This window comes from Oryctolagus cuniculus, chromosome 16 (assembly GCF_051225735.1).
Source record: "Oryctolagus cuniculus isolate XC-2025 breed Fujian yellow rabbit chromosome 16, ASM5122573v1, whole genome shotgun sequence".
Classification (NCBI taxonomy): Eukaryota; Metazoa; Chordata; class Mammalia; order Lagomorpha; family Leporidae; genus Oryctolagus; species Oryctolagus cuniculus.
In genome coordinates this window covers 65,194,048-65,221,484 of record NC_142882.1, presented here as the reverse complement: position 1 = coordinate 65,221,484, position 27,437 = coordinate 65,194,048, and the positions used below count along the sequence as shown (strand labels likewise).

At 44.6% G+C, this 27,437-nt stretch overlaps 1 protein-coding gene across 6 annotated transcripts in view; it reads left to right on the top strand.

The window, feature by feature from the left end:
• Positions 1 to 1,848: 1,848 nt before the first annotated feature.
• The window catches only part of AMPH (amphiphysin), a 230,289-nt gene continuing 204,700 nt past the window's right edge, over positions 1,849 to 27,437 (top strand). For 5 of the 6 annotated variants that reach the window (XM_051853305.3, XM_051853303.3, XM_051853304.3 and 2 more), the window contains exon 1: positions 1,849 to 2,104. In XM_051853305.3, the coding sequence (XP_051709265.3) occupies positions 2,036 to 2,104 (69 nt within the window). In that variant the 5' untranslated portion in view covers positions 1,849 to 2,035. The remainder of the gene's footprint in view (positions 2,105 to 27,437) is intronic. The other variant, XM_070059746.2, reaches the window with a different exon arrangement.

Sequence of the window (27,437 nt, the reverse complement as noted above, 5' to 3'; positions counted from 1 at the left end):
CCCTCATTGGAAGGGAGTTGACTCAATTTTCTGGTTTTCCCAGCAGCACCTTTTCCACTGAAGGTTGGTTAAGGGAAGGAATCAAGTTTTTCAGGACTTCTCTGTGGAGTAAACTGCTTACTTGGGGACTTGGAAGGAAGGTGACCCACTCAGCTTGCCTAGGACTTTCCCAATTTTAGTACCGAAAGTCCTGTGTCCTGGGAAAACTAGGATAGATAGCAGTCCTAAGGAAATAAGAGCCAAGCAAACAACTGGTTGTTCCAGTTACCTACTGTTTTATAACAAACCATTACAGACTTAACCACAACTACTAGTTGGTTTACTCACCATTCGGTACTTGGGGCTGAGTTCAGCTGGGCAGTTCTTCTGCTGGTCTTGCTGGTATGTTTGTGCAGCTCTATTCAGCCAGTGAGTGGTATAGAGGCTGGAACATATGGGCCGCTTTCCCTCTCCAAGTAACCTCAGGGCCTTTTTTAAATATCAGGGTAGCTGAATTTCCTTCATACAAACCACAATGCAAAGCTGCTTGGCTTCTCCAGGTTTGCAACTTGCACATTGTCCCATCCACCCCATCTTATTGATTAAAGACAGTCACAGCACTCATTCTAGAATCAAGGTAATGGGGCTGCAGTACTACACAGGAACACACAGTGGGGGACAGTTCCCCGAGGCTACCAATGTAACAGTGTCCCCCAGAGGGACAGTGGGGTGCTCACTGGGACTCACAGGACTCTGGTATCACCTCCATTTACTGGGTGCCACCCGCCTTCCTCTCACGCTTATGGTGAGAACAGATAGCAAATAGTTTGCCCATTGTTCGGAGCCGTCCTGAGCTCCAGGTAAGCGTTGGACAACTCTGTTATTCCTACTACTTCTGTCAAGTGGAAGGGATTGTGAATTTCTAAGGTTTCCAGAAGATTTGCAGGAAGGCAGGAAGTTCCGAAGTCCTTGACTGTGGACTTGAGCTCATGGGGGCCCTGACTCTGCACATGCCCTGTACCTGCCAGGTGTCTCTGGAGTGCTGAGGACAAAGGCACAGCACCTGTCCTGTGGGAGCTGCTCCTTCACGGCCCCACCCTCTACCCCTCCTCTAGGAGCTTCCCAGCAGGGCCTCGTCCCAGGGGTGGAGCTCCTGAGGGCCAGAGAAGCCTGGCTACTGCTCTGGAACACGCAGGGTGTGTCAGGAAGTGACCTCTTCCAGGGTGGCCAGCTCCCAGGGATTCCTGGGAGCCCGAAGTGAGGAGCAGCAGCCATCCCTTCGGCTTGCACATCATGGTGTTCCCCTTGCTTCTGCCTCCCGCCCCAAAGATCCGGGGCCCCTCACATTACTCCAGTGCAAACTCCCCGGTTAAAGAACAAAACGACCAGAGGAGAGTTTAAACGTTTGATGACATCTGAGGAGACAGAAATTTGATTTGATTACTGCACACTGTATAGGAGTCTCCAGACTTCCAAAAACTCTTGGAAAATGTTATTAAGGGATGTTTATTCGGTGCAAACAAATCTTGAAATCCATGCATATGCGGGATCTTTCAAAAGTTCCGGGATTGGGGCGGGGTGGTGGTGGTGGAGAATGCTTATGAAAAAAACTCTGCATAGATTTCAAAATATTTTCCCACCAAAGTGAGTTTATCTTTTCATACCATTTTCCATGAACTTCCTGAAGCATGGGATTATAAATCGTGCCCCGTAAATAACTACAAATATGCGATGCCAGTCCAAAGACCCCACAGACCCTCCGACCTCCTCTCCCTCCACGGCGGAGGCCACCTGCATAGCTGCGCTTCTGGCTGCCTCCCTCTCTCTCCAGGGCCCCGCCCCGCCAGGGCCCCGCCCCGCCTGCACCGCCCGTCTCGCGCTTCCCGCCGCCGCGCGGTCGCTTTAAGCCGGGCGCGCCGCCGCGCCTTTCCTCCCAGGCGCTCGGCCGCTCCCCGCCGCCCTCCCGCTCCTCCTCTTCTCCTCCGCTCCTCCTCCTCGCGCTCCTCAGCCGGCCCCGCGGCGCGCTCCGCTCGCAGCAGCTCCCGGACCCGCAGCCATGGCCGACATCAAGACGGGCATCTTCGCCAAGAACGTCCAGAAGCGACTCAACCGCGCGCAGGAAAAGGTCAGCAGAGGGCGGCGGGAGGCGGGAACGCTGTCCGCCGGACGCCGGCGCCCGCGGTGCGGGGCCCGAGCCTCGGGATGCGGCGCGCTGCGGAGCCTGGCTGGAGCCGGGGATGCGGGGACGCCCTGCCCAACGTGCGGCGACTGCGGCGAGCGGGGACCCGGGCCCCGCGGGGACCGGGCCGGGCGGCGAGCGCTCCAGGACCGGTGGACGCGGCGCCCGGAGCGCGCCAGGGGCGGCCGCTGTCCGCTGTCCGAGCGTCCCCGGGCCCGGCGGCGGGCGCTGCGGTGACAGGTGCGGCGGCTTGCCCGCGGCGCCCCGAGCGGAGCGAGTCTCCCGGCGCCCGTCCGCGGGCGGCTCGCGGGGACGCGGCCCGCAGACCCGGCCCGGGGATTGCGGCAGCCGACCTTCCCCGGGGAGGGGGATGGGGGGCGGATTTCGTGCGGTAGAAATGACCGATTTCGCAGAAAAGTCACCCAGAAAAATCTGGACCAATGAGGCGGCAACGTGTAGAGCGAACGATTTCACACCGTGCTGGGGAGTCCGTCTTGGAGTTGAAAACAGAGATCTCCATGCACAATTTTTTTTTCTTTTTTTCCTTTTGGTGTTTATGGCCCTTTTGATGCCAGTGTCCTTTTTTGGAAGGTCAAAAAAGTGTGACCTGACCCAGCAGTTCTCTACGCATTTCTGCAGCAAGGAGGATGTTCTATGGCATTAAAAAAAAAAAAAAAAAGCTCCGAATTGTTGGGTTCCCTGTTGTTTTGTCAGCCTCTCAGTAAATTGGCCACTCTATTTCTCTTCTGCAAAGATGCACACAGATCAAGGCCAGGTTCATAGCTAGCACAGCTGGGAAGAGTCGCAGGGGCTTTGTACCAGGCACTGGGCTTGCTGGCTTTCCTGGTGGCTGCTGTCCCTGACAGCTCTAAGCTCTTCACTTGTGTCCTGAGCAGAGAACATTTATAATGCAGTTTGAGCATTGTGCTTGAAAATGAACCCCAGCCAGTGAGCCCATGACTGGTGTCAGCTGAACTGTGTTCTCTTTCACGTGGCTGTGTATTCCTGTTTTACTGGAAGTCAGAATTGCCGCGTTGCTCACTGTGACAGCGAATCTCCCTGTGGAGACCCAGGCTCCGGCTGCACCTGAGCGCCCCTCGCCCCTGCCCTGGGGGCTCTGGAATGAGGCGCTGGGCAGAAGGAGGCTCCGTCCCTTGGCCAGTTCCAGGCCCAGGGCTCCGTGGCTGCTTGTGGTCCCTCCTTGCACACAGGCAAGCTCTCCATGTAGTAAGAGGATTGTATTTCTTTTAATATCTGCCCAAGCTCATCCTGCACTCACAGGAGCCTCGTGCTGCAGCTCCCTCAGCCGTGAATTAGCAAGGCTTCCACCCACCCCCTTCCTGTCCTGGGTACTTGTCCAGAAAGTAGTCAGAGCGGGGCTGGCATTGGGGTTTGGGCTGGGTTTTGTCATCCTTTTTCCACCCTTCGTTTTGCCCACTTGTTAGGTAACTTCCACTCCTCAAGTCGTATCTTTGCCTAAAGCTTTTCACCGAATCCCCTTTCCATCTGTGAAGGCATTTAATGGTAACGGTCTGCCTTTTCACATATGAAATGATTTTTTAATCTAGGTCACCAGCTGTTAACATGCCCAAAATAAACTAAAAGAAAGCGTAATCTCTCTGACAGAGCAGTCAAGCCTGTGTGAATTGTCAGAAACTCAGTTTTTCCCTGATTAAGGTCAAGTGTGTATTATGACGGCAGGTGTGGCTGGTATCCGCTCTCCAGAGCCACGGGTGGGCTGTGGGAGCCTGCTCAGTCCTACCGGGTCTCCATTTTTCCTTCCCTGGGCAGAGTGGCTGGTGAGGAGTGCCTCCTGCACCTAGTGTTGGGAGTGACACCAGGAGGCTGAGAGCAGGGTGTCTGGCTCTGGCTGCCATTGGGGTGTGCTTGGCATGGAGGGAAAAGTTGGGGCAGGGATCCAGGCGAAGCAGCTCAGCCAAGCCTGAGCAAACACTGCTGGAGAACGGGAGGTGAACGGGGGGCTGCTGTCAGGGTTCCTTAGCCGCCTTCCCCGGCTGTCCCCTCTTTCTGCACCCTTGGCCATCACCTCTGCTCCACGACCGACCTCGTCCCAATAAGTCAATGCCACACTTACCTTCCCGAGACTGTGTGCTTGGTTTCACAACCACATTTTCTTACAGAGTCCCTTCCCTTGAAATTCTTACCATCTGCTCTATCACAGCTTGTATGCCTTTTGCTCCAACTGCAGGCTAAAGTGACTCCTGGAGGGGACTGACTGCTTTTATGAATTTAAAATACATTTTTTTTTCTTATTGAAAACCAGTCAAGGTTCATTGAAGAAAGAAATATATACATATATACATACGCAGGAAATAAATCCCATCAATTAGGCAACTCCTAGTTCTGCCTTGTGGATATTTCATTTCATTTGATATGTTCCCTAGTAGATCATTTTCTATATGCATATGTAAATATTTTTACAGTTCAATGGCTGATATTATATCGTTTGGTAACCTGTTCATTTCATTTCATTCTATTCATGTATATATTTTGCATCAACATTTTAAATGACTGAACACTATTGAAATGTGTGAATTTTAATGAATCCTGCTTTTGGATTTTCATTTCTCACTATTTCTGTATATAAGCAGAAGTCAGTAAGCAGAATTGTAAGGAGCCTGTTTATAAATACTCTTTATTACCTCCTTAGATCAATTCCTAGAAGAATTATTATGTCAGAGGTATGCTTGTTTTTTTACTACAGCTAGATGGCCTTCCAGAAAGGTTACACTGATTTATGTTCTCACCATCAGTCCATGTACACACTTGCCAAATCTGGATAATAAAATTTCGAATAATTTTATCTATATTATTGGAAAAAATTATTAATTATTTCATTTGAATTTTAAAGACTGAACTTCTATTTTTAAATCATGGATTTTGCATTTATATTTTTGCTGATTTTCTGTAGCATGCATCTTGTTATTTGTAGTGGTACAAATCAATTGTAAATATTACAGACACTTTTATTGGATTTTTAATTCTTTGATGATTTCTTCTGATAGAGAATATTTATTTTTATTTATTTTTAATTTTTTAAAATTTATTTGACAGAGTTAGACAGTAAGAGAGAGAGAGACAGAGAGAAAGGTCTTCCTTCTGTTGGTTTCCCCCTGCCAAATGGCTGCTACGACCGGAGCTACGCTGATCTGAAGCCGGGAGCCAGGTGCTTCCTCCTGCTCTCCCATGCAGGTGCAGGTGCCCAAGCACTTGGGCCATCCTCCACTGCCTTCCCGGGCCACAGCAGAGAGCTGGACTGGAAGAGGAGCAACTGGGACTAGAACCTGGCGCCCATATAGGATGCCAGCGCCGCAGGCAGAGGATTAATCAAGTAGACATGGCGCCGGCCCCGAAAATATTTATGTTTTATTATGTATAGCTGCTTAAATGTATTGGTTAGTTTTGTGTGATTTCTCTTTTGGGTAGAAAACTTGACTCAAATGAGCTTAAAGGAAAAGGAATTTATTTGCTATTAGCAAAAATAGCTAACATGAATATAAAGTTATATTCTCATGTTTTGTTATATTTATAAATGTATGCATATGTGTGTATTTTTAATGTTTTAATTCATTGAGTTCTATCGGACAGGTCCTGTTACTGCCCTTGTTTTACGGATGAGGAAGAGATTAAATGACATGCCCAAGGTCACATAGTTAGTGGGCAGTAAAGCCAGAGTTTGGACCCAAACAGTCCTGTGCTTTCCCGTTACATGATATTGCCTTTTATAATTGTGAAAGGACGGGACAAGCTTCAGGCCTGCCTACAGCCAGGGGCTCAGCCACAGATGCCTTTTCTCCATCTCTCATCTGTGCCGTGCATCCTGTGCACCCCACTCTTGGGCACATTGTTCCCTCTTGGTGGCAAGATGGCTGCCAGCAGCTCCAGGCAAGTGCATGTCCTTCCTACAACATTTTCACACTGTTTGGTAGACCTCTCATTGTCCCAGATCAGACCACGTGCTTGTTCCTGGGAGGAGCGAGTCACAAGTCACTGCTAAAGCCTGAGATGGGGAGATTCCTCCGAATGAAAGGGACTCCTAGGAGAAGGGAAGGAAAACCAAACAGAAGGCGGTGTGGACTCCAGATGACAAAACAGAAGTCGTTACCACCACACCCCTTGAAGTCTTGGCCATCCCATTTTTATATAAATAATGACAAACTTAATAATTTAATATTAAAACTGTCTCATGAAATTGATGTATGTGCAGGTTATGAACTCAAATGTGAGTAAAAGGCTTCTATGAAACAGAGCCATCCTCTGTGTCCCCCTCCACCACCTCCAGCCTTGCTCCTGCAGGTGATTGCCAGCGTCAGGACGGCCCAAGGATGTGCGGGTAGGGCTAGTTCTTCATCTGTCCGCTCATGTTTAGTGAAGATGGGTGAAGAGTAAGCTTCCTTAGATTCATCCCTCTACCGCCTCTTCTCCCATTCCTACCTTATTAATAGGTTGATTGCTGAAGATTGTATTTTAAAGACTGAAGCACAGTTTTTCTTGAGCAAGGGTGCAAATCTTAAGCGTGATGAATTTCTTTGTGTTGGCCATCTGCATTGCTACCACCCAGATCAAGTTGCAGAACATTTCTGTCATCCCAGATCGCTCGCATTCCCCTTGCTTCTCCTACTGTTTGTCTCTTTACATTCATGCCTTTTAAAATTCCATTATTGTCAATTCTCTGATGATCTCCTTTTCATTCATGTACTTTTTGAGAATTTTCATGTCTTATTTAGTGAAATGTCTGTTAAAGTCTTTTTTATTTATTTATTTATTTTGACAGATAGAGTTAGACAGTGAGAGAGAGAGACAGAAAGGTCTTCCTATAGTTGGTTCATGCCCAAAGTGGCCGCTACCGCTGGAACTACGCCGATCCGAAGCTAGGAGCCAGGTGTTTCCTCCTGGTCTCCCATGCGGGTTCAGGAGCCCAAGTACTTGGGCCATCCTCCACTGCCCTCCCGGGCCACAGCAGAGAGCTGGAGTGGTAGAGGAGCAACCGGCACTAGAACCCGGCATCCATATGGGATGTCAGCGCTGCAGGCGGAGGATTAACCTAGTGAGCCATGGTGTCAACCCCAAAGTCTTTAGCCTCTGTTTTTTTATTTGGGTTTTCCAGTTGCGTTAATCTATTTTCTATTACTGAGGCTGGCTGGCTAACTTTCCAATGAAAAGAGGTTTATTTAGCTCACAGCTCTGGAGATTCAATGTCCAAGATTGGGTGGGCCTCTGTGGTTTAGCCTTTGGTGAATGGTATTAGGTCAGCAGCAGCACATGTGAGAGCAAGAGGTCACATTACCAAGCAGGAAATCTTAGACTGGGAACCCACAAACCCTTGCTGGGAGAATTCCCCTCAGAGTCCTAAGGACTCCCTACTAAGCCCCACCTGCTAGGGTTCCACAATATTTTCCCAACATTACCACACTGATGACCAAGCCTCCAGTGCATGAAGGGACACACTCAAATCATATCCAAATGGTAGCACTTATCTTTTTCTTGTTGATTTGTAGAAGCTCTTTGTATAGTTAGGATTTGAGTCCTTTCTCACATTTTATATTTTCTCCCAAACAGAAGCCTGCTTTTTACTTTCTTATTGATGCCCTTTGATGAGTAGCAGTTTTAAATTTATGAAATTATATCCAAGGATTAAGTTTTGCATGCAGTATTTCATTTTCACTATAAATAGTAATTGCCATGTATTTTGGACTTGCTTTTCTATAAAAAACAATTATGGAATTGTTTCTTTTCACTTCATCAGAGCTGTGATGCTTATCAATATTACATATATATCAAAATTATATATATATATACATATATATGTATATATATATATAATTTATTTGAGAAGTAGTAGCAGAGATAGTGAGGGAAAGTGACCAAGCGAGCAAACTACCATCCATAAACGCATTCCCCAGTGTTCACAGTGGCAGGGCCAAAGCCAAGGGCAGAGATCCAATCCAGATTTGGCTTGTGGGTGGCAGGGATCCAACCAGTTGAACCATCACTGCTGTTGTCCAGGGTCTGTGTTAGCAGGAAGCTGGAATCAGGAGCTGGAGCCGTGCATCAAACCCATGTACTCTGGTGTGGATCATGGACAGCCTAGCTGGCATCTTAAATGCTAGGTCCTGAAGGCCTGCCCAAGGTTCAATTTGTCGCATAATGCGATTGTTCTGTTTTCTGACCTTGGAGACATCCTTTTTGGAGTTTCTGCCATTTGCTGTAATCTGGGGTGATTTTTTTTTTCCTATGGGAAGGTCTTTAAAAAGCTCATGGAAAATGTGTTTATTTTAAAACCATGTGTGTATGTCAACATTTTTTGCACCAAAATAATCTTTTAGCTCCATGACCTTTCTTGGAGCACCCTCACAGCCTGCGTGTTCTCTTGCCAGTGTTGGGGTACTGGAAGGCACCTGACTCTCTCAACTCCCCCATAATCCTGGGCCTGCAGACAGCTTGTTGTGTCAATGCTGTGCTTCCTCCTCACCTCCTGCAGCCCCTGGGCCAGGGGTCAGATCCTCAGCTGGAGTGCACCTGTGTAGGGGAGGCTGTGTCGTGGGAATTGGCTGTCTTTCGTTGGTTGCTCCAGGACAGGCATGTTGTTTTTGTAGATTCCTCTCTGCTGCTCGTTTGTTTCCATTTTTCTGTCCTCTTTTCAGCTTCTATAAAATGCATTAGACTCTCATCCACTGCCGCTGGTTTCCTGCTCTGCTCCTGGTCTGTTCATAGCTTTCTGTTCCTTTTCGGGTCATTGAGAAGAGATGGAAATAAGCACACACAGTCAGTCTCTCATATTTAACCAGAAGCCTTTCTTTTAAATATTTGACACCTCTGGGGTTTTCCTCGCGACCATCCATGTGTGAAGTCCAGTGACATTTATTTGGTCTCAACACGCCTTGATCTTGATGCAGTATTTACATCAGTAAAGTGTTGTTGTTCATCATTTTTAAACATGACTCAAGTGAGCAGGGTAACCTTTGCTATGTTATAATTCTAACCTCTGTAAGCACTGCGCTTCCTTTGACATAAAATGTTAGACTGTACTCCAAGGATCTGTCCAGTTTATGTGTCTCAACAGGTAATTATGTAATAATCTTAGGTCCATTTTTTTTTTTTTTTTTTACTATGTTATGTCTTTCTGACTAAACTGTAGGTACTTGAGGACAGGGACCAATGTTTTGTTAATTGTGTGCTGTATCTTCAAGATGTTCGTGGAAAGCACATGTTGTAAAAAAAACCATACATGTACTTCCAGAATATTTTATATCAAAATAAATTTATCTTTTAATTCCATTTTTCCACAGACTTACTGAAGGGCCCTCATACGTAGTCAGAGGTCATGAATTGCTTTGACTTCCTATGTTATTGCTTGGTAATTCTCCACACTTGCGAACAGATTATCTTAAGACTCCTACATTCTTTCTCTGACTTCTGTGGATTTATCATAAGACTTTAACTATCATTTGCTATGTTGTTTTGTGAAGGTAGCACATCAAATACACTTATTTTTTTAGATTCTGTACATGGTGGGAACTTTGTGAATATTAGATTGAACTGTGTAGAATTGTCCTTTTTGTAAGTCAAATAAATATTGGCTGAGTCATGTGGTTCAACCCAAAGTACTGGTTGAGTGATTCACTAAGAAAAGCAATGTCATGCCCTTCTGCATGCCTAGCTATGTGATTCTTGGCTTTTTTTTTTTTTTTTTTGAATTATTGCCTTGCGGATGCTGGCATTTAGGTTTGTTCTCAAAGAGAAACCAATGGATGGTATGTATTTGTGTGTGTAAATAGAATGGGAAAACGGAAGACCCTTTACTGTCCCAGGGATTCCCAAGAGTTCTGCTTGTGTAAGAGAAGCTAGTGTGGCGATGTTTCTGTTTGAGGGTCTCTGAGGCACATTAGGGGTTCCCCATTTGAGACTATCAGAGAACTTTAAAAAATCTTTTTATTATAAAGATTATTTATTTATTTGAAAGCCAGTGAAACACACACACAGAGGGAGACAGAGACACAGAAAATGAGAAAGAGAGATCTTCCAACTTCTGGTTCACTTTGCAAATGACCACATCAACCAGAGGTAGGCGGGCCAAAGCTTGGAGCCAGGAACTCCATCCAGGTCTCCCGTGTGGGTGGCAGGAACCCAGGTGCTTGGGTCATCATCTGCTGCCTCCCAGGTGCACCAGCAGGCAGCTGGATTGGAAGTGTGGAATAACTGGACCTCAAATCACGTACTTCAGTATGGGATGTGGGCACCCTTAATGGCTGCTTAACCCACTGGCACACAATGCCTGCTCCTCAGTTTTCTTTGTTACCTGCTTCTATATTTTACAAAGCTTTTGCCTTCTGCTGTGGCTTGAAGTTCTCCCGAAAAGAAGTGCTGGAAATGTAATCGCAGTGCGACAGTATTGAGAAGTGTTAGGTCTTGAGGACTCCACTGTCTTGAATGGATTGAAGATGATCACAGAAGTGCTTGAAGCTGCAAGTTTGATCTGTTGGTCTCCAGCTCTTCCACCTTCTGCCATGAGAAGATGCAACACGAAGACCCACATCAAATGTGGATCCCCTGTTTTTAGCCTTCCGAATCTTTAGAATGTTAAGAAATAAACCTTTTTTTTTTAATAAATAACCCAGTTTCAGTTATTCTGTTACAGTAGCACAAATTAGACTGGGATACCCTCTCTTCCACTAACATCTTTTTTATCTGGCTGTGTTAGAAACTGCCAAAATTAAAATAATATTTATAAGTACATTCATCACCGAGTAAGGGTTTCATCTTCATTTTTTTCCCCTCACACAGACATATGAGGTTACTTTACAGTTTGTGAAAAATGGATTTAAAAGACGAGTTTATTTTGGTGCAGTTTAAAAGAAATCTTTGCATAGTTTTTTCAGAATATGTATTTTTCATGAACTTTTTGATGATGCTTCCTATGTATAGATTTTTGAAAGTTTTGCACCAAACTAAACTTATCTCTGAATTCATTTTCCATGATTCTTTTGAAGTACCCTTGTGTATTCATGCGACCTTCTTTCTCCAGAATGGCTACAATAGGGAATCAAAACTGTAATAACTCAGATTTTAGCATTAGTAAATGTTACCTTTCTCCTTTGCAAGATAATGTATGTGGTGTGTATGTGCATTTTAAAAACCAGCCTTTCTGGGGGTGGGCATTGTGGTGCAGTAGGTTAAGCCACAGCTTGGGGTGCCAGGATAGTGTATTAGAATACTTGGTATCAGGTTCCGCCTCTGCCTCTGATCCAGCTTACTACTAGTGTGCACTCAGGGACGCAGCAGGTGTTAGCCCAAGGAACTGCCATGCACATATGAGACCTACATGGATGTCCTGGTGCCTGGCTTTGATCTGATCAGCCCTGGCTGTTGTAGGCATTTGAGGAGTAAACCACTGGCTGAATTATCTCTCTCTGTTTCTGTCACTCTGTCTTTAAAAAAATAAATAAATTAGCTTTACTGTTGGGCCAATATACTTTGTAATAACTGAAATACTTGTATAAACAATATATCTACTTTGGGATATGAATTTGCTTCCACTTCTTTGAATATTCAAATTAAATGGTTTCTCTACCTTATCAATTATCATGAGAATTTTTTTTTGAAGATTTATTTATTTGAGAGGCAAAGTTACAGAATGAGAGAGGGAGAGACATAGAGAAAGGTCCTTCATTCACTGGTTCACTCACCAAAAGGCTTCAATGACCATAGCTGAGCTGATCTGAAGCCAGGAGCTTCTTCCAGGTCTCCCATGTGGGTGCAGGGGCCCAGGCACTTGGACCATCTTCCACTGCTTTCCCAGGCTATAAGCATAGAGCTGGATCGAAGAGAAGCAGCCGGGACTAGAACTGACGCCCCTGTGGGACGCTATTGCCATGGGCGGCGGCCCAGCCCACTATGTCACAGCGTGAACTCAAGAGAACTTTTTAAAAAAAAATTATTTATTTATTTGAAAGACAGAGTTAGAAAGTAAGAGATGGAAAGATCACTCACCCACTGGTTCACCCTCCAAATGCCTGCAATGGTTGGGGTGGGGTCAGGACAAAGTCAGGAACTCCCTCCAGGTTTTCCATGTAGGTGGCAAAGGGCCAAGCACTTGGATCATGTTTTGCTGCCTTCCCAGGCACATAGCTGGAAGCTAAATTGGAAATAGAGCAGCTGGAACTCTCCAGCGCTCATAAGGGATGTCTGTCAGGTGGTGGTAGCTGAACTCACTGTGCTACACTGCCTGCCTCATGAGTTCTGGTCTTCCCTCTCTCTTGTGATGAACTCAGAAGCCCATGAAGATTTTCCCCTCTTTATAGTAATCAGTGGTTTCTGCTGTGGCCTCATGGAAAAGGGTCCCCAAAGGGTGTCCAGCATTCAGATGTCACCCTTGTCCCTGGCTGAGCCCTGCAATGAAGAGGGATCACAAAATGAAGGTCTCAGGGCGAGAGTTGGGGCCAGAGGTCACTCTCTGGAGGTTGTACTCAGTTCAGTTTGCTGAGCTCCCATGTGAATGCTTTATTAATGAATGGTCCTGGCAGGTTTTTTTTTTTTTTTTTTTTTTTTTTCTGTTTGACAGGCAGAGTTATACAGAGAGAGATAGAGAGAAAGGTCTTCCTTTTCTGTTGATTCACCCCTCCAAATGGCCGCTACGGTCGGAGCATCGTGCTGATCCAAAGCCAGGAGCCAGGTGCTTCTCCTGGTCTCCCATGGGGTGCAGGGCCCAAGCACTTGGGCCGTCCTCCACTGCACTCCCGGGCCACAGCAGAGAGTTGGACTGCAAGAGGAGCAACTGGGACAGAATCCAGCGCCCCGACTGGGACTAGAACCCCGGGTGCCGGTGCCACAGGTGGAGGATTAGCCTAGTGAGCCGCGGCGCTGGCCAAATGATCCTGGCAGTTTCATATTGCCTTGTACAGTTGCACAAAGCTTCTTCACCCACGATTTGCCTTTGATCTGGGGTTTGCTAAGTTCATGAAGATGTAACAACACACACTGTGGCTAAAATTACCCATTCCATTCCACTCTGTTCCTTCACTTTTGACAATATTCTTCTTGGGAAATACTAAATTGACTTCAAGCCTGCAAAAAAAAAGACTATCCTAGAGACCTTAGATACCCTTTGCTGTAGATTGATTTTGCTTTGGGCCACTTCTGTCCATATATATTATTTACATATACATATGCATATCTAAATGTGATCTTGATTATGTTTAAAACAAGGGAATATTGTAAAGCACCTTGGAAAGGACTAAGTAGAGAAAGAAAAGACTGTTTTTTAAAGAGAGATACATGGTTCTGACATTTTAAAGCCTGGGAATTTCCACCTTACTGTTCAAACACAATTCCTAAGAATTTTCTTTTTTTTTAAGTTTTTTAAAAATTTTTTGACAGGCAGAATGGACAGTGAGAGAGACAGAAAGGTCTTCCTTTTGCTGTTGGTTCACCCTCCAATGGCACCGCGCTGATCCGAAGCCAGGAGCCAGGTACCCTTCCTGGTCTCCCATGCGGGTGCAGGGCCCAAGAACCTGGGCTACAGCAGAGAGCTAGACTGGAAGAGGGGCAACTGGGACAGAATCCGGTACCCCGATTGGGACTAGAACCCGGTGTGCCGGCGCTGCAGGCGGAGGATTAGCCTATTGAGCCACGGCGCCGGCCTAAGAATTTTCTAGGCGTTTGCACTCGGGCCATCCGAGTAGGCTCCTGGGGAAAGATGTGGGTGGCTGGCTTCTGTGACAGGAATGAGATGTGAAGCTTCCTCCTGTTGCAGATGTGGTTTCCCAGCCATTCTCAGTGGTCGCCGGCTTTTGTGTAAGGAAAATGCTGTCGTCATGGAGTTCAAGTAGCCACGACTTCCTGAAAACGCCACCCATGGATAATTTCTTTCTTTTTTTTTTTTACAGAGGATCAGTTTAGTATGCATTAAGTAAAGATTTCAACAGCTTGCACCCCCATAGAAACACAAAGTGAAATTCAACAGAAATTCTAGAAAATCTTTCTTATGGTTTCTACCTTTGAGTTTAAACATTTTCACAAGAAGAGGGGTTGTGTGATCGCTGTGGTCCTGTGTTTACCTTCATAGGTGAATGGGTCCTTCTGGGGCTGTTGTCACTCACACAGGGCCAGGAGCCAGGACACTGGTACAGAGCTGACCCTTGTTCCTTAGCAGGAATCTCCAGCCCAGCCTGTTTGCATGGGTTTGTTAAGAACAGCGTCCCTTATCTTTTTTTTTTTTTTTAACTTTTATTTAATGAATATAAATTTCTAAAGTACGATTTATGGATTACAATGGCTTCCCCCCCATACCGTCCCGCCCACCCACAACCCTCCCCTTTCCCACTCCCTCTCCCCTTCCATTCACATCAAGATTCATTTTCGATTATCTTAATATACAGAAGATCAGCTTAGTATACATTAAGTAAGGATTTCAACAGTTTGCTCCCACACAGAAACATAAAGTGAAAAATAATAGATGATTTTTTTAAATGATGATGAAATCAGATCAGACCTATTGTCATGTTTGATCCCAGTGAGAGTCAAGTTGGGAGTTGATAATTTCTTTTTTTTTTTTTTTTTTTTTTTTTTTTTTTTTTTTTGACAGGCAGAGTGGACAGAGAGAGAGAGAGACAGAGAGAAAGGTCTTCCTTTGCCGTTGGTTCACCCTCCAATGGCCGCCGCGGCCAGCGCGCTGTGGCCGGCGCACCGCGCTGATCCGATGGCAGAAGCCAGGAGCCAGGTGCTTTTCCTGGCCTCCCATGGGGTGCAGGGCCCAAGCACCTGGGCCATCCTCCACTGCACTCCCTGGCCACAGCAGAGAGCTGGCCTGGAAGAGGGGCAACCAGGACAGAATCCGGCGCCCCGACCGGGACTAGAACCCGGTGTGCCGGCGCCGCTAGGCGGAGGATTAGCCTAGTGAGCCGCAGCGCCGGCCGTTTTTTTTTTTTTTTACAGAGGATCAGTTTAGTATGCATTAAGTAAAGATTTCAACAGCTTGCACCCCCATAGAAACACAAAGTGAAATATATTGTTTGAGTACTTGTTATAGCATTAAATCTCAATATCTTAAGCCAACAGAAGTTCCAAATAAAAATGAAAGCTTTTATATGATTCTTTTTGTTTGCTTATTTTATTTATTTGAGAGAGAAAGATAGATAAAGATGAACCTGCCATCTGCCAGTTCACTCTCCAAATGCCCACAGTAGCCAAGGCTGGGCCAGGTGGAGCCAGGAGCTGAGAACTCAGTCTGGGTTTCCCAAGTGAGTGACAGGGACCTCAGCCCTTCAAGCCAGAACTTGAACACAGGCACTCTGAGAGGGAATGTGGCGTCCTGAGCACTGTCTTGATTGCTGCACCACATGCATACCTCTGAAATTCTTACAGGGCACCTATCTAGAAACATTAAAGACTTGATTACATTTGGATTTTTTTTTTATGTTTTAAAAGATTTATTTATTTGAAAGAATTACAGAGAAAGGGACATACACACATGCGGGGAGGGAGAGGAGGGACAGAGAGAGAGAGAGAGAAAGAAAGAAAAAGAGAAAGAGAGAGTGAGAGAGGGAGAAAGAAAGAAAAAGAGAAAGAGAGAGGGAGATTTTCCGTCTGCTAGTTCACACCCCAAATGGCTAAAATGGCCAGGGTTGGGCCAAGTCGGAGCCAGGAGCCAGGAGCTTCCTCAAGATCTCCCATGGGGTGCAGGGGCCACTTTTCCACTTTTTTCCCAAGCACATGAGCAGGGAGCAGGATCAGAATTAGAGCAGCTGGAACTGGAACTGGCACCCATGTGGGATGCAGGCACTGCAGAGGGTTGCTTAATCTGCCACCCCACAGCACTGGCCCCATGGATTCTTAACAATTAATTGGTTTGTATGTAATTATATAATTGTATGTAATTAATTACATAAGGAGACGCACAGAGTGAGAGAGAGAGGGAGAAACTGACATCAACTTAATTATGGGCATTGGTTTGATTATTTTGCTGACAATATCTTGAATTTAGAGTTAATCAGCTTCAGGTAATTTACAGCTTGTATAGACTCTTACAGTTGGGAAGAGAACCTTTCGTAACGGTCTTATTCTCTACCTGAGAATGGCTACAAGCCCTAGCACAACACAGATGGTCCTACCTTGGAAGGCTATCCCAGTTCATGGTAGCATGGCCTGGGAGGTGGAAGAGCAGTGTAGTACCTTTCATGTACTTTATGTTCTTCAGTATTTGAGAACTCTGTGTAAGACATCCTGACTCTAGGACCTACAGATTTCTTTCTTTCTTTTAGTTTTTTATTTATATAAGGTGGGAAAATTTCACGTATTCCATACATACAGATTTAAGAGCATAATGATACTTCCCACACTGCCTATAGCATGGTGTCTGCTTCCTGATTGTTCTGTGGGGTTCTCTCTTAGACTCTCTAGGAAAATGATGTCCAGATTTCTCTTCCCGCCTTTTCAGAAAATGCTTCTGACCATGGGGTCCTTTAGCATTGCAGAACTCTGGGTTGGGAAATGTAGGTTTCTCCTGGGGATTCACACTGGCCTGTGAGCACTCCTGTTGGCCATAGAGAATGAGTCAACTACTCTCAGGGCATTGTGGTCAGGGATACTTGAGGACACTTGGGTAGGAGGGCAAATTAAAGATGCAGATTCCTGGGCCTGGTTACCCACTTATCAAATCATAATATCTTAAATAAGACTTGAGAATCTACATTTTCAGTAAGTTTCTTTGGTAATTCTGAGTCATAATGACATTTGGGATGCACACTGCTTTGTTGAGTTTTTGTGATGGTTATGAAAGGCATCTACTTCACGGTTATAGTATGGACAATGAGTTTGTTTACCATCGGGTGACTGTAGATTTACCTCCTACGTAATGGAGAGAAAACAGTGAAAAACAGTGTCTTATGGGATGCTTAAAATACCCTTGTGCTTAAAAAGCTAACATAAATTTCAAAGAAATCAATCATTTTTCTGGTAGCCAAATGGGAAATGTTTCATCAGGGGCCAAATGGCTTCCTTATTAGAAACATTGTATAGCGTGGGAGGTTGGATTTGTGTAATCTGATTCCTTATAAACCATTATAATTTTAAAGTTGGGCTGGCGCATGCAGTAGGTTCAAGAAGTGCAGTTAAGAGGAAACACTTGCCTTAAAACACTGCTGTGTATTCCTGGTAGGTGACAGAAGGTGGGATGAAGTTGATGGGTTTATTTATAATTGCATTGATCCTGTCTGTTTTATTATGGAGTGAATAGTTATCAGATTGCATAAGTGCCACTGGGACGGTGGTCAAGATGCAGGAGGATTTTGGCCTACTGTGGATGGAAGAGGCCTTGTTGTCTAGGAACAGGACTGTTAGGTTCCAAGTGTGATTTTTATTTCTTTTGATTTAGTATTTTCTGAGGATTTATATGTGTATATGTGCAATGGGGACTGCCTTATAGCTTTCTTGTGATGTCTTTGTGTGGTATCTGGTAATAATGAACTCACAGAACAAATAGAGAAGTGATCCTACTTCCATTTTTTAAAAGTTGTGAAGGATTGGTGTTAATTCTTCTCTGTTAGTAGAATTCATCAATGAAGCAATATAGGCATGGTTTTCAAAATTGACACGCAAAAGTAGTGTCTATTTGTACCATCACCTGTGATTTGATATGTGTGTACATTGTATAATGTTCAAATCAGAGTAAACATCTATCTCTTTCAGTATCATCTCCTTGGGATGAAAGTATTCAAAATCCTTTCTTCTATATATTTTTTTTTAATATTTGGTGCATTGTCATTATCTGTAGTTACCCTGGTGTGCAGGCCGGATTTATTATTTTGTGCAAAAATTTTTGATTGTTAATAAAATATATTTCCTAATTTTAAATCGATTTAGATTTTCTACTTCTTTTTGAATCATTTTTTAAATATTTATTTATTTATTTGAAAGTCACAGTTACACAGAGAGAGAAGGAGAGGCAGAGAGAGGGACAGAGGTCTTCCATCACTGGTTCACTCCCCAGTTGGCTGCAATAGCTGGAGCTTTGCCAATCCGAAGCCACGAGCCAGGAGCTTCTTCTAGGTCTTCCATGTTGGGGGAGGGGTCCAAGGACTTGGGCCATCTCCTACTGCTTTCCCAGGCCATAGCAGAGAGCTGGATGGAAAGTGGAGCAGCTGGGACTTGAACTGGCACCTATATGTGATGCTGGCACTGCAGGCAGCGGCTTTATGTGCTACGCCACAGCACCAGCCCCTTGAATCAGTTTTCCAGTTTGTTGACATATAATTATTCATGGTGTTTCTTTATATTTTTTGTTTCTATAAGGTTAGTAATAAATGCCTTGTTTCATTCCTAATTTTAGTAATTTTGATCTTTTCATTTCTTGGTTAGTCTAGCTAAAAGATTTGTCGATTTATTAATCTTCAAAGAACCATGTTTTGGCTTCATTTTTTTAATTGTTTTTCTATTTTCTAGCTCATTTATTTCCAATATAATGTTTACTGCTTTTTCCTTTTATTCTCTTAGGGTTAGTTTGGATTTAAAAAAATTTTTCGGGCCGGCACTGTGGCTCACTTGGTTAATCCTCCGCCTGCGGCGCCAGCATCCCATATGGGCGCCGGATTCTGTCCCGGTTGCTGCTCTTCCAGTCCAGCTCTCTGCTGTGGCCCGGGAGGGCAGTGGAGGATGGCCCAAGTCCTTGGGCCCAGCACCCGCATGGGAGACCAGGAGGAAACACCTGGCTCCTGGCTTTGGATCAGCGCAGCGCCGGCCATAGCAGCCATTTGGGGAGTGAACCAACGGAAAGAAGACCTTTCTCTCTGTCTCTCTCTCTCTCTCAGTGTCTGTAACTCTACCTGTCAAATAAAAAAAATTTTTTTTGAACCAAAATATAACTTATTTTTTTTCAAAAATATATTTTAAACTTTGCACTAACATGCTCTCCTTGCTTGTTTTAAGTGGTATATGCAACAGTTCAGCACATAACACAGCATAAACTGACCATAGCAGGCAACCAGACTTAAACTGATCTTTTAATTCCATTTTTTTCATGAAATTTAAAAGAAGAATGTTTCTATTTCCTTTCATCTGCTCATTTCCTTCTACCAGGTGGTCACTATTCTGATTGTAACTCCATAGGTTGCTTTCACTTGTTCTTGAACTTTGGCATGGAATCCTCCAGTTTGTACACTGAGAGTTTTCTTCACCCTGTATAATGTATATGAGATTCATCCATGGTGCTGCATGTAGGCACAGTTCATTTTTTTCTGGTGATCAATAGAGTTACAGTGTACACTGAGCTATGTTTATTGCTCTGTTCTCCAGTTCATAGGCATTTAGTTTGTTTCCAGTGTTTGGCTAGAATGAATAAAGTTTCTGTATACATTTTTATACACGTCTTTTGGTGGACAAAAACACTCATTCCTCTTGGGTTAATACCTGGGAATATAAGGGATTCATTAGAGTGGGTGTTGCCTTGGTAGTGTCAAACAGTTTTCCAGGGTGCTGCACCCAATTTACGCTCCTGTCTGCAATTGTGAGAGATCAGGAAGCCTGCATCTCCAAGTTCTATCTGGTGTTGTGAACTGACTTGTATTTATTGACTGCTGTAAGGTGATAGGACTCATTTTTAGTGAATGAATGATTTTGTCATATATTTTACACGTAATCATAGGAACACTTTTCTCTCAAGAACCTGTCAGCATTTTGTGTTTCGCTTAGATGGTGAGGGAGTGCTCACCAAAGGCTTAGACTTGATCTCACAAGTACAGAGGAAATGTGTGGCTGCCGGACATCTACATGAGAAAGCAGGGGTGGGGAGTTGGGTACAGTAGTCACTTGGTGGCAGGGACTCTTGGTTGCTGCTCTGGGAGCAGGGTCCTGTGGCCCCGTGGATGACTTCCCCTGTAGGGATATGAGATTCACTAACTTGTCATTTGCATTTCTGAGCTCGGGCCAGGCCCAGTGACAGGGCATGCCCTGACTGGCTCAGCCTCACCTCAGTGTCTCCTGGGTTGTATATTTCCCTGCCATCTGGTGGGACTGACATTGGATTCTGATCTCCAGCCCTTGCTGCAGAGCTGCATGGCCATTGTGACAACTGCTGACCCCTCCTTCAGTCTGGCAGGTTTCCCAGCAGACTCCATGTACCTGTGCGTTCACTGACTATCCAGGAGAGCAGGGGAATCTGAACTTCAGGTCTTCTCTGCCTGGTTACATAGCAGTGTGCTGTGCCTTGAGTCGGTGAGTGGAGCAGCCCAAGAAATGATCTTTTCAGAAGGTTCAGTGGAGCATAGGGGCTGCAGCTCCCCTCTGACTTGGATGGGAATAACTGAGATACATTTTTCTCCACCTCTTTGTGTTTGCTGTAGAGGGGAGGGCTTTGATCTCTGTTCTATCCTCTTGCCACAGAACTGACCAGGCTGTCAAGGATAAAAGGATCAACTTCATTACACTATAGGAGGGAGAAGAGATTCTGTGAGTAAGGGCTTTCTTTCAAGAGTCTTCCATACCAACAAAATTAACAAATGATTATAGAACATTTGTGTTCAAGTCGAGGCAACTTAATTCTTTTGCCCAGTCTAGTTTGCATTATGAAGTGTATTTTTAAAATGCTAGGCACTGTTATAAGCATTTTATGTGTGTTAACTCATTTCACCCTCAGAGTAAACCTATGAAGTGGGTGCTATTATTATACCCATTTTACAGGCAAGGAGACTGATGCATAGAAAGGAAAAGGTTAGCCAGTTAGCTTGAGGCAACTTAACTGCTTAAAAATGCAATTAGGATTTGATCTTGGAACTCTGGTTCTAGAGAGCCCACATTTTCTGAAATGACTGAAGACTTTGCAGTGCAGTGGTCTTATCAGGTGTGGTGATGTTCTTCAGTGGTGTTGAGGAAATATCAGATCCCATGTAGTGGTCAAGGGTAAGGTAGAAACTCCAGGTTGTCTGGTACCTGAAAAGGTTACATTCCCTTATCTGTCATTCACTGCTTTCTGTGTCATCTCATTTATGTTCCTGGGACCTCTCAGTTATCCTCATCTTAAGAGGGTAGTTTTTGTAAACTAGATTTTCTTAAAGTGGGGCAAAACAGATGTAACAGTCATTTGGTTTTTTTTTTTTTTTTTTTTTTTTTGGTCTGTTCTTTGTTTTTTTGACAGGCAGAGTGGACAGTGAGAGAGAGAGACAGAGAGAAAGGTCTTCCTTTGCCGTTGGTTCACCCTCCAATGGCCGCCGCGGCTGGCGCGCTACGGCCGGCGCACCGCGCTGATCCGATGGCAGGAGCCAGGAGCCAGGTGCTTTTCCTGGTCTCCCATGGGGTGCAGGGCCCAAGCACCTGGGCCATCCTCCACTGCACTCCCGGGCCACAGCAGAGGGCTGGCCTGGAAGAGGGGCAACCGGGACAGAATCCGGCGCCCCGACCGGGACTAGAACCCGGTGTGCCGGCGCCGCTAGGTGGAGGATTAGCCTAGTGAGCCGCGGCGCCGGCCCAGTCATTTGGTTTTGTTTGCTAAGTGTTATCCCAGCAGCTTAAACTACTGTGATAAATACGGTGCCTCAAGTCTTGTGGGAGCTAGGAAGGAGGTAATGGTGCCCTGGGGTCTTGGAGTCTCTGAAGATACTCTGGAAAAATTCTAAGACTCCTTGAGTATATGAGTTCTTTCATTTCTTGCAAGATGAACATCTTATACAATTGTTACAGCTCATCCTAAATTGAGCACTGGGGAAAATCAGAGAAAGGTGCAGTACCCAATATGACTGCAGACTGGGGAAGAGGAGAGCAAAACACAGATCTGTGAGCTCTGTGAGACTGGCAAAGTGTCAGTTTCTACAAAGGGTAGCTGTTTCCTAAGCCATCCTAAAACTTGGGTCTGTTCTAGATCTGCTTCTTAGTAATATGCACGTGCTCATTTCAGTAATTCAATTTTTAACTTTCTAGGTGCTCTTCCAGAGCGTTCCAATCCAAGCAATTTCATGTGATCTATATAGAAGCTCCATAGCGGCCGGCGCCACGGCTCACTAGGCTAATCCTCCACCTTGCGGCGCCGGCACACCGGGTTCTAGTCTCGGTAGAGGCGCCGGATTCTGTCCCGGTTGCCCCTCTTCCAGGCCAGCTCTCTGCTGTGGCCCGGGAGGGCAGTGGAGGATGGCCCAAGTGCTTGGGCCTGCACCCCACGGGAGACCAGGAGAATTACCTGGCTCCTGCCTTCGGATCAGCGCGGTGCGCCGTCCGCAGTGGCCATTGGAGGGTGAACCAATGGCAAAGGAAGACCTTTCTCTCTGTCTCTCTCTCTCACTGTCCACTCTGCCTGTCAAAAAAAAAAAAAAAAAAAAAAAAAGCTCCGTAGCATTGTAAAACAATTGCAATTCTTGACCCTGTTATGTGGCAGAGACTGTAGGTAGCCCCCTAATATCAGTTCTTTTCATTTTATTTAGTAACAGAACTCACATCTTTGCTGGGATATGGCTATGTAGCTAAAGGAAGCATTTTTGAGTTTCATGTGTAACTAGATGTGGCCTTGTTGACTAAGCTCTGACAGTGGGAGATGAGCAGGGGTAAAACGTCTCCCTCTCAGTCCTCTCCTTTCCCCGCTATCGCTATCTGAATGTGGATTCTATGGTGGCAAAAGGGAGCTGCCATGTCATTCCTTGAGATAGCTTCATCCCGGTTCATGTGTCAAATGCAGCAGGAAAATGAGATGGAGGAATCCGGGTCCTCATGCCCTATGGCATCCTGAGCTACTTGACTAAGATGGACGCATAAGGGAGCAAGAGATTTCGATCTCTATAGAAGCTATTGTTTTCTGTTTGTTTGTTTGTATTTATTTATTTATTGTCTTTATTCCTGCAGCTCAACCATGTGTCCTAAGGTCCTAAGGGGAGGCATTTGGCCTAACAGTTAAGACTTTCACATTCCATATTTAGGTGCCTGAGTTTGAGTCATGCCTGCAGCTCTTGACTCCAGCTTCCTGCTAAGGCAGAGGCAGTAGTGATGGCTCCAGTAGTTGGGTTCCTATCATCCACATGGAAAACCTGGATTGAGTTCCCAGCTCTTGACTTCAGCCTGGCCCAGCCCATGGTGTTGTAATCATTTGGGGAGTGACCAGCAGATGGGAGTTCTCTCTCTTTCTCTCTCCCCCCCACCCTCCCCCCATCCCTCTCTCTCAAATAAAAAAGAATTAACGAGTTGAAATTTACATTTTTTTGTGTGTAACACAATGAGCAAATGTATAAATTTCATACAGTTCAACTTAAGAATCCTCTTTGATTTATTTGTCTTTTTTTTCATTGCTTCATTTTTTTTCAATGAATTTTGAACCTACTGTCTGGGGATGCAGACTAGAAGTAGATGGCATTTTGTGGAAGGTACAAAGATGACCCAGATATGGAAAAAAAACTCCCAGTACAGAGTAGGGAATAATGAGCAGGTGCTTGGCTACTTAGATGCTGTCCAGATTATCTGTTGAAAAGATTGATCTCTGCAGCTAAGACCTCCTTGGAAGCATTGTAAGGTATTTTTCTTCAAATTAGTTGGAAGGCTGCCACTTCCTCAGGAGAGTGTATCAGTGGGTAGCCTTGAGGTGTGATCCTGGGTGACATTTCCACTTAGATTGTGAGGTGAATGGTCCACTTATCAGGTAGTGTGCCAATGTTAGCTGCTGATGCTTTTATCAGGGGACTGTTAGGAGCTGGCCATGTCACTTTAGAGAGGGTGTCTTTGATAAAAGATAAACTGTGGTGCAAGAGTGACAGGAAGGTTTTGCTGCAGTTTGGAATTCGTTCAGGATGGTAGGAAGAGCTTTGGAATGAGTCATGAATTTCAATCTTAACTGGTTCACCTCCCCCTTGTGTGGTCTTGAGTGCATCTCTCTGACCACTTTAGTAGGATACAGAAAATACTGTTGATAGTTTTTTTCAGTCTCCGGTTAGGAAAAGTGCTAATATTTCTGTTGGCACAGTATATACATAGGTATTCTTATTTGCTTTGTATTTCAGCGTCTTTCTCAAGGTGCTATATTTATATGTTTTAAATCTTCTTTTAAAATATCTGGCAAAAAAGATGCTCTAAGTATATATCCAACACATCTATTTGGGCCAAATGGGGAAACACCTTGTTCAAGCTGAGGAACTTGGTACATCACACTTACTTCCTGTGGTCACACTCCAGTGTGCTAATGAGGTGCCCCAGAACACCTAGGTGCAGGTAGGCCATTTGACATCATCTGCCTGCTGTCAGGTGCTTCCCGGGCAGGGGGTGTTAGCCTCATCCTCCGCCCTGGGGAAACTGACCCATGGAATCTTGAGAATCAGCATTAGGTAGGGCTAAGACAGAAAGATATCTTTTCTCTCTTCTCTCAAAGTTCTTGACATATCAGTGCTTCTGAGGCTCTTTGAGAAAACTGTTCAGGCTGTTGGAAAGGCCTTGATCATGTGGGTAAGATTTGAAAGGCTCCAGGTTTGCCTCTATCCCAGCTCCAAAGCCCTCTTTAAAAGTCTAGTAGCATTTTCTCCACGTTACTCATAAAAAAGAAAATCAGTCTTGCTAGAGTGTTTATTGAAGTTAGAATTTTAGAGCTGGGAGGAAGGTGAGAAATCAGAAATGAATCTTCAGTCCCAGGTCATTTGCTTAACCCACGTTATGATGTTGTGTGGACAGACTCTGTGATCTGTTCTGTTATGGCACAGAGGCTCATCTTCCTGTGATTTTGCTCTCTTTTCAGTAAAATCAAGGTTTTGATAATCAACTGCTGTTACTACTATTATTTATTATTTGGAAGTAGGGCATTTCCTAATGCCCAGGAAAAATCTTTGAGACAAGATCAGCTAATCTAGGCAGGCAAACTTGGGTGAGGCAACCTGTGGCCAATGGGGAGGATGCAGCTCTTGGTTTAATTTCTTGTGGGCTGCTGCAAGTAACAGATGTGGCAAGTAACAGATGTTCCACCCAGGGTACAGAAGTCGAAAGGGTGTTTCCTACTGTGGCCATGCCTCCCACAGAAACTAAAAGATTGGAAATTGGAGCTGTCCACAGGGGCTAGTAAGATAATCATAATTTTGTAGAACAAAAAGGATCCTACCACCCAGCTAAGAGAAGTTTATCTTTTAAAAAATATTTTATTGTGTTACAAATACTTTACATGAAATCCATTCTCTTCGATTTTTAAGTATGTGTGTGTGTATATATATATATATGTATATATATATATAACAGTATTGTTATCTGTAAGTACAATGTTGTGTAGCCGCTCTCTAGAACTTACTCATCTTGTTCAACTAAAACTTTATGCCCAGAGATTAGCGGTTCCCCAGTTCCCTTTCCCTCAGCTCCTGGTAACTACTGTTGTACTCTTTGAGTCTGTGAATTTGATTATTTTCCATGCCTCTTGTGAGTGGACTCATGCTATGTTGGTCCTTCTCTGACTGGCTTATTTCATTGAGCATAACATCCATGAAGGTCATCCATGTTCCTGCATTTTGCTGAATTTCCTTCTTTTTAAAGGGTGAATCACATCCCATTGTATGTAAGTACCACATTTACTTACCTCTTCATCTGGGCTACTGTGACTAGTGGTGCAGTGGACATGGGAATGCCCACAGGTTTTCAATTCTTTTGGACACACATCCAGAAGAGGGATCCTTAAACCTGACAATGGACCTAGTGTTGGATACTCCTCACCTCACTTCTTTCTTCCTTCTATTCTCTCATCATGCTGTTCTGTCATATTCCTTTGACTTTTTTCTATGTAAGTTCATACCTTGAAATTCAATGTTTTACTTGTAACGTTACTGAATAGTTTTTATTCCTTTTTGTTTATTTGTCAGACAGCTAAAGATTTACAGATTCATGTTACAAATGTCTTTCAAATTATTTGTTGTTAGGCTATGGAGAAATCATTTGGCCTCCCTCAGTGACTTTCTTCATTTGTAAAATATTCAACTTAGGGTATTGAAGAGATTAATAGGTAATACAAATCACATGTCTAACACAGTGCCTTGGCTATACTAAATTCTCCATCCATGGCAGGTGTATCGGTCAGATTTTTGTAATAGTAGCTGAAATACCTGAGAGGAGCCACTTAGGAAGGAAGAAGGCATTACTTTGCCCATGGTTTTGGGGATTCATAGTCCCAGATCAGGCAGCCCCATTACAGAAGGTGGCAGATGGCAGAGCACGTGTGGAAGAAGGATCACATGGTGAGCCAGGAAGGAGAGAGAGAGACAGGGAGAAGCTGCCTCCTTAAAAGGCATCATGATTGGATCATGGGGGCTTCACCTAGCAGCCTAATCCAATCTAATCATGTTCCAAAGACCCCACTTCAGACACCGTCCATCACTGGAGCCGGCCTCCACCCTGTAGGTGCCATCAGTCTATGACTTCAGGACTTCAACAGCTTCATGAGTTGGGAAGCCAATTCCTGTTAAAGAAAAGCATTGGGTACTATGTATTAGTCAGTTTTTTGTTACTATAATAAAAATACTCAAGGCTGCCAACTTATAGAGAAAAGGCTTATTTAGCTCCTAGTTTTGGAGATTCAAAGTTCAAACATCCCTGTGTAAGCTTGGCATCAGTGAGGGGCTCATGGCAGATGGTGCAGGAGAATGGATAAGAAGGATCACACGGCACAGCAGGAAGCAGAGAGATTGGGTGTGGGCGAAGTCAGTCTTTTTAAATAACCCTCTCCCCAGGGCACTCTCATAATGAACTCAGGACCTCCCATCAGGTCCCATCTCCTGAACTAAAAGGTTCTACCTCCTCTGATAGTGCCACCATTCTGACAAAGCTTTAAACTTATGGATTTGGGGGGAACATTCAACATAAAAACCATTACATTTTTCTTTAAAATACAACCTGAACTAATTGGCTTTTTGCTTGTACATGCTTTTCTGTGGATTTTTCTTTGCAAGAACTAATTGGATTTCTATTATGCTCTTTCCCCCTTTCACAGGTTTTTAAATTTTTTTTTTTTTAAGGAATACAAATTTTATAAGTGCAACTCAGGAATACAGTTATTCTTCCCAACATATCCGCCCTCTCTCCCACACTCCCACCCCTCCTCCCCTACCACTTCCTAGTCCCATTCTCTATTAAGATGAATTTTTGATTAGCTTTGTACAAAGAAGACCAACTATATACTAAGTAAAGATTTCAACAGTTTGCATACACATGCACACACAACAAAAAAAGTTTGACAATTAGTTTTACAGTTAACTCTCATAATACAACTAATTGAGGACAGTGGTCCTGCATCGGGAGTTAATGCACAGTGACTCTTGTTGTTAATTTAACAATTAAC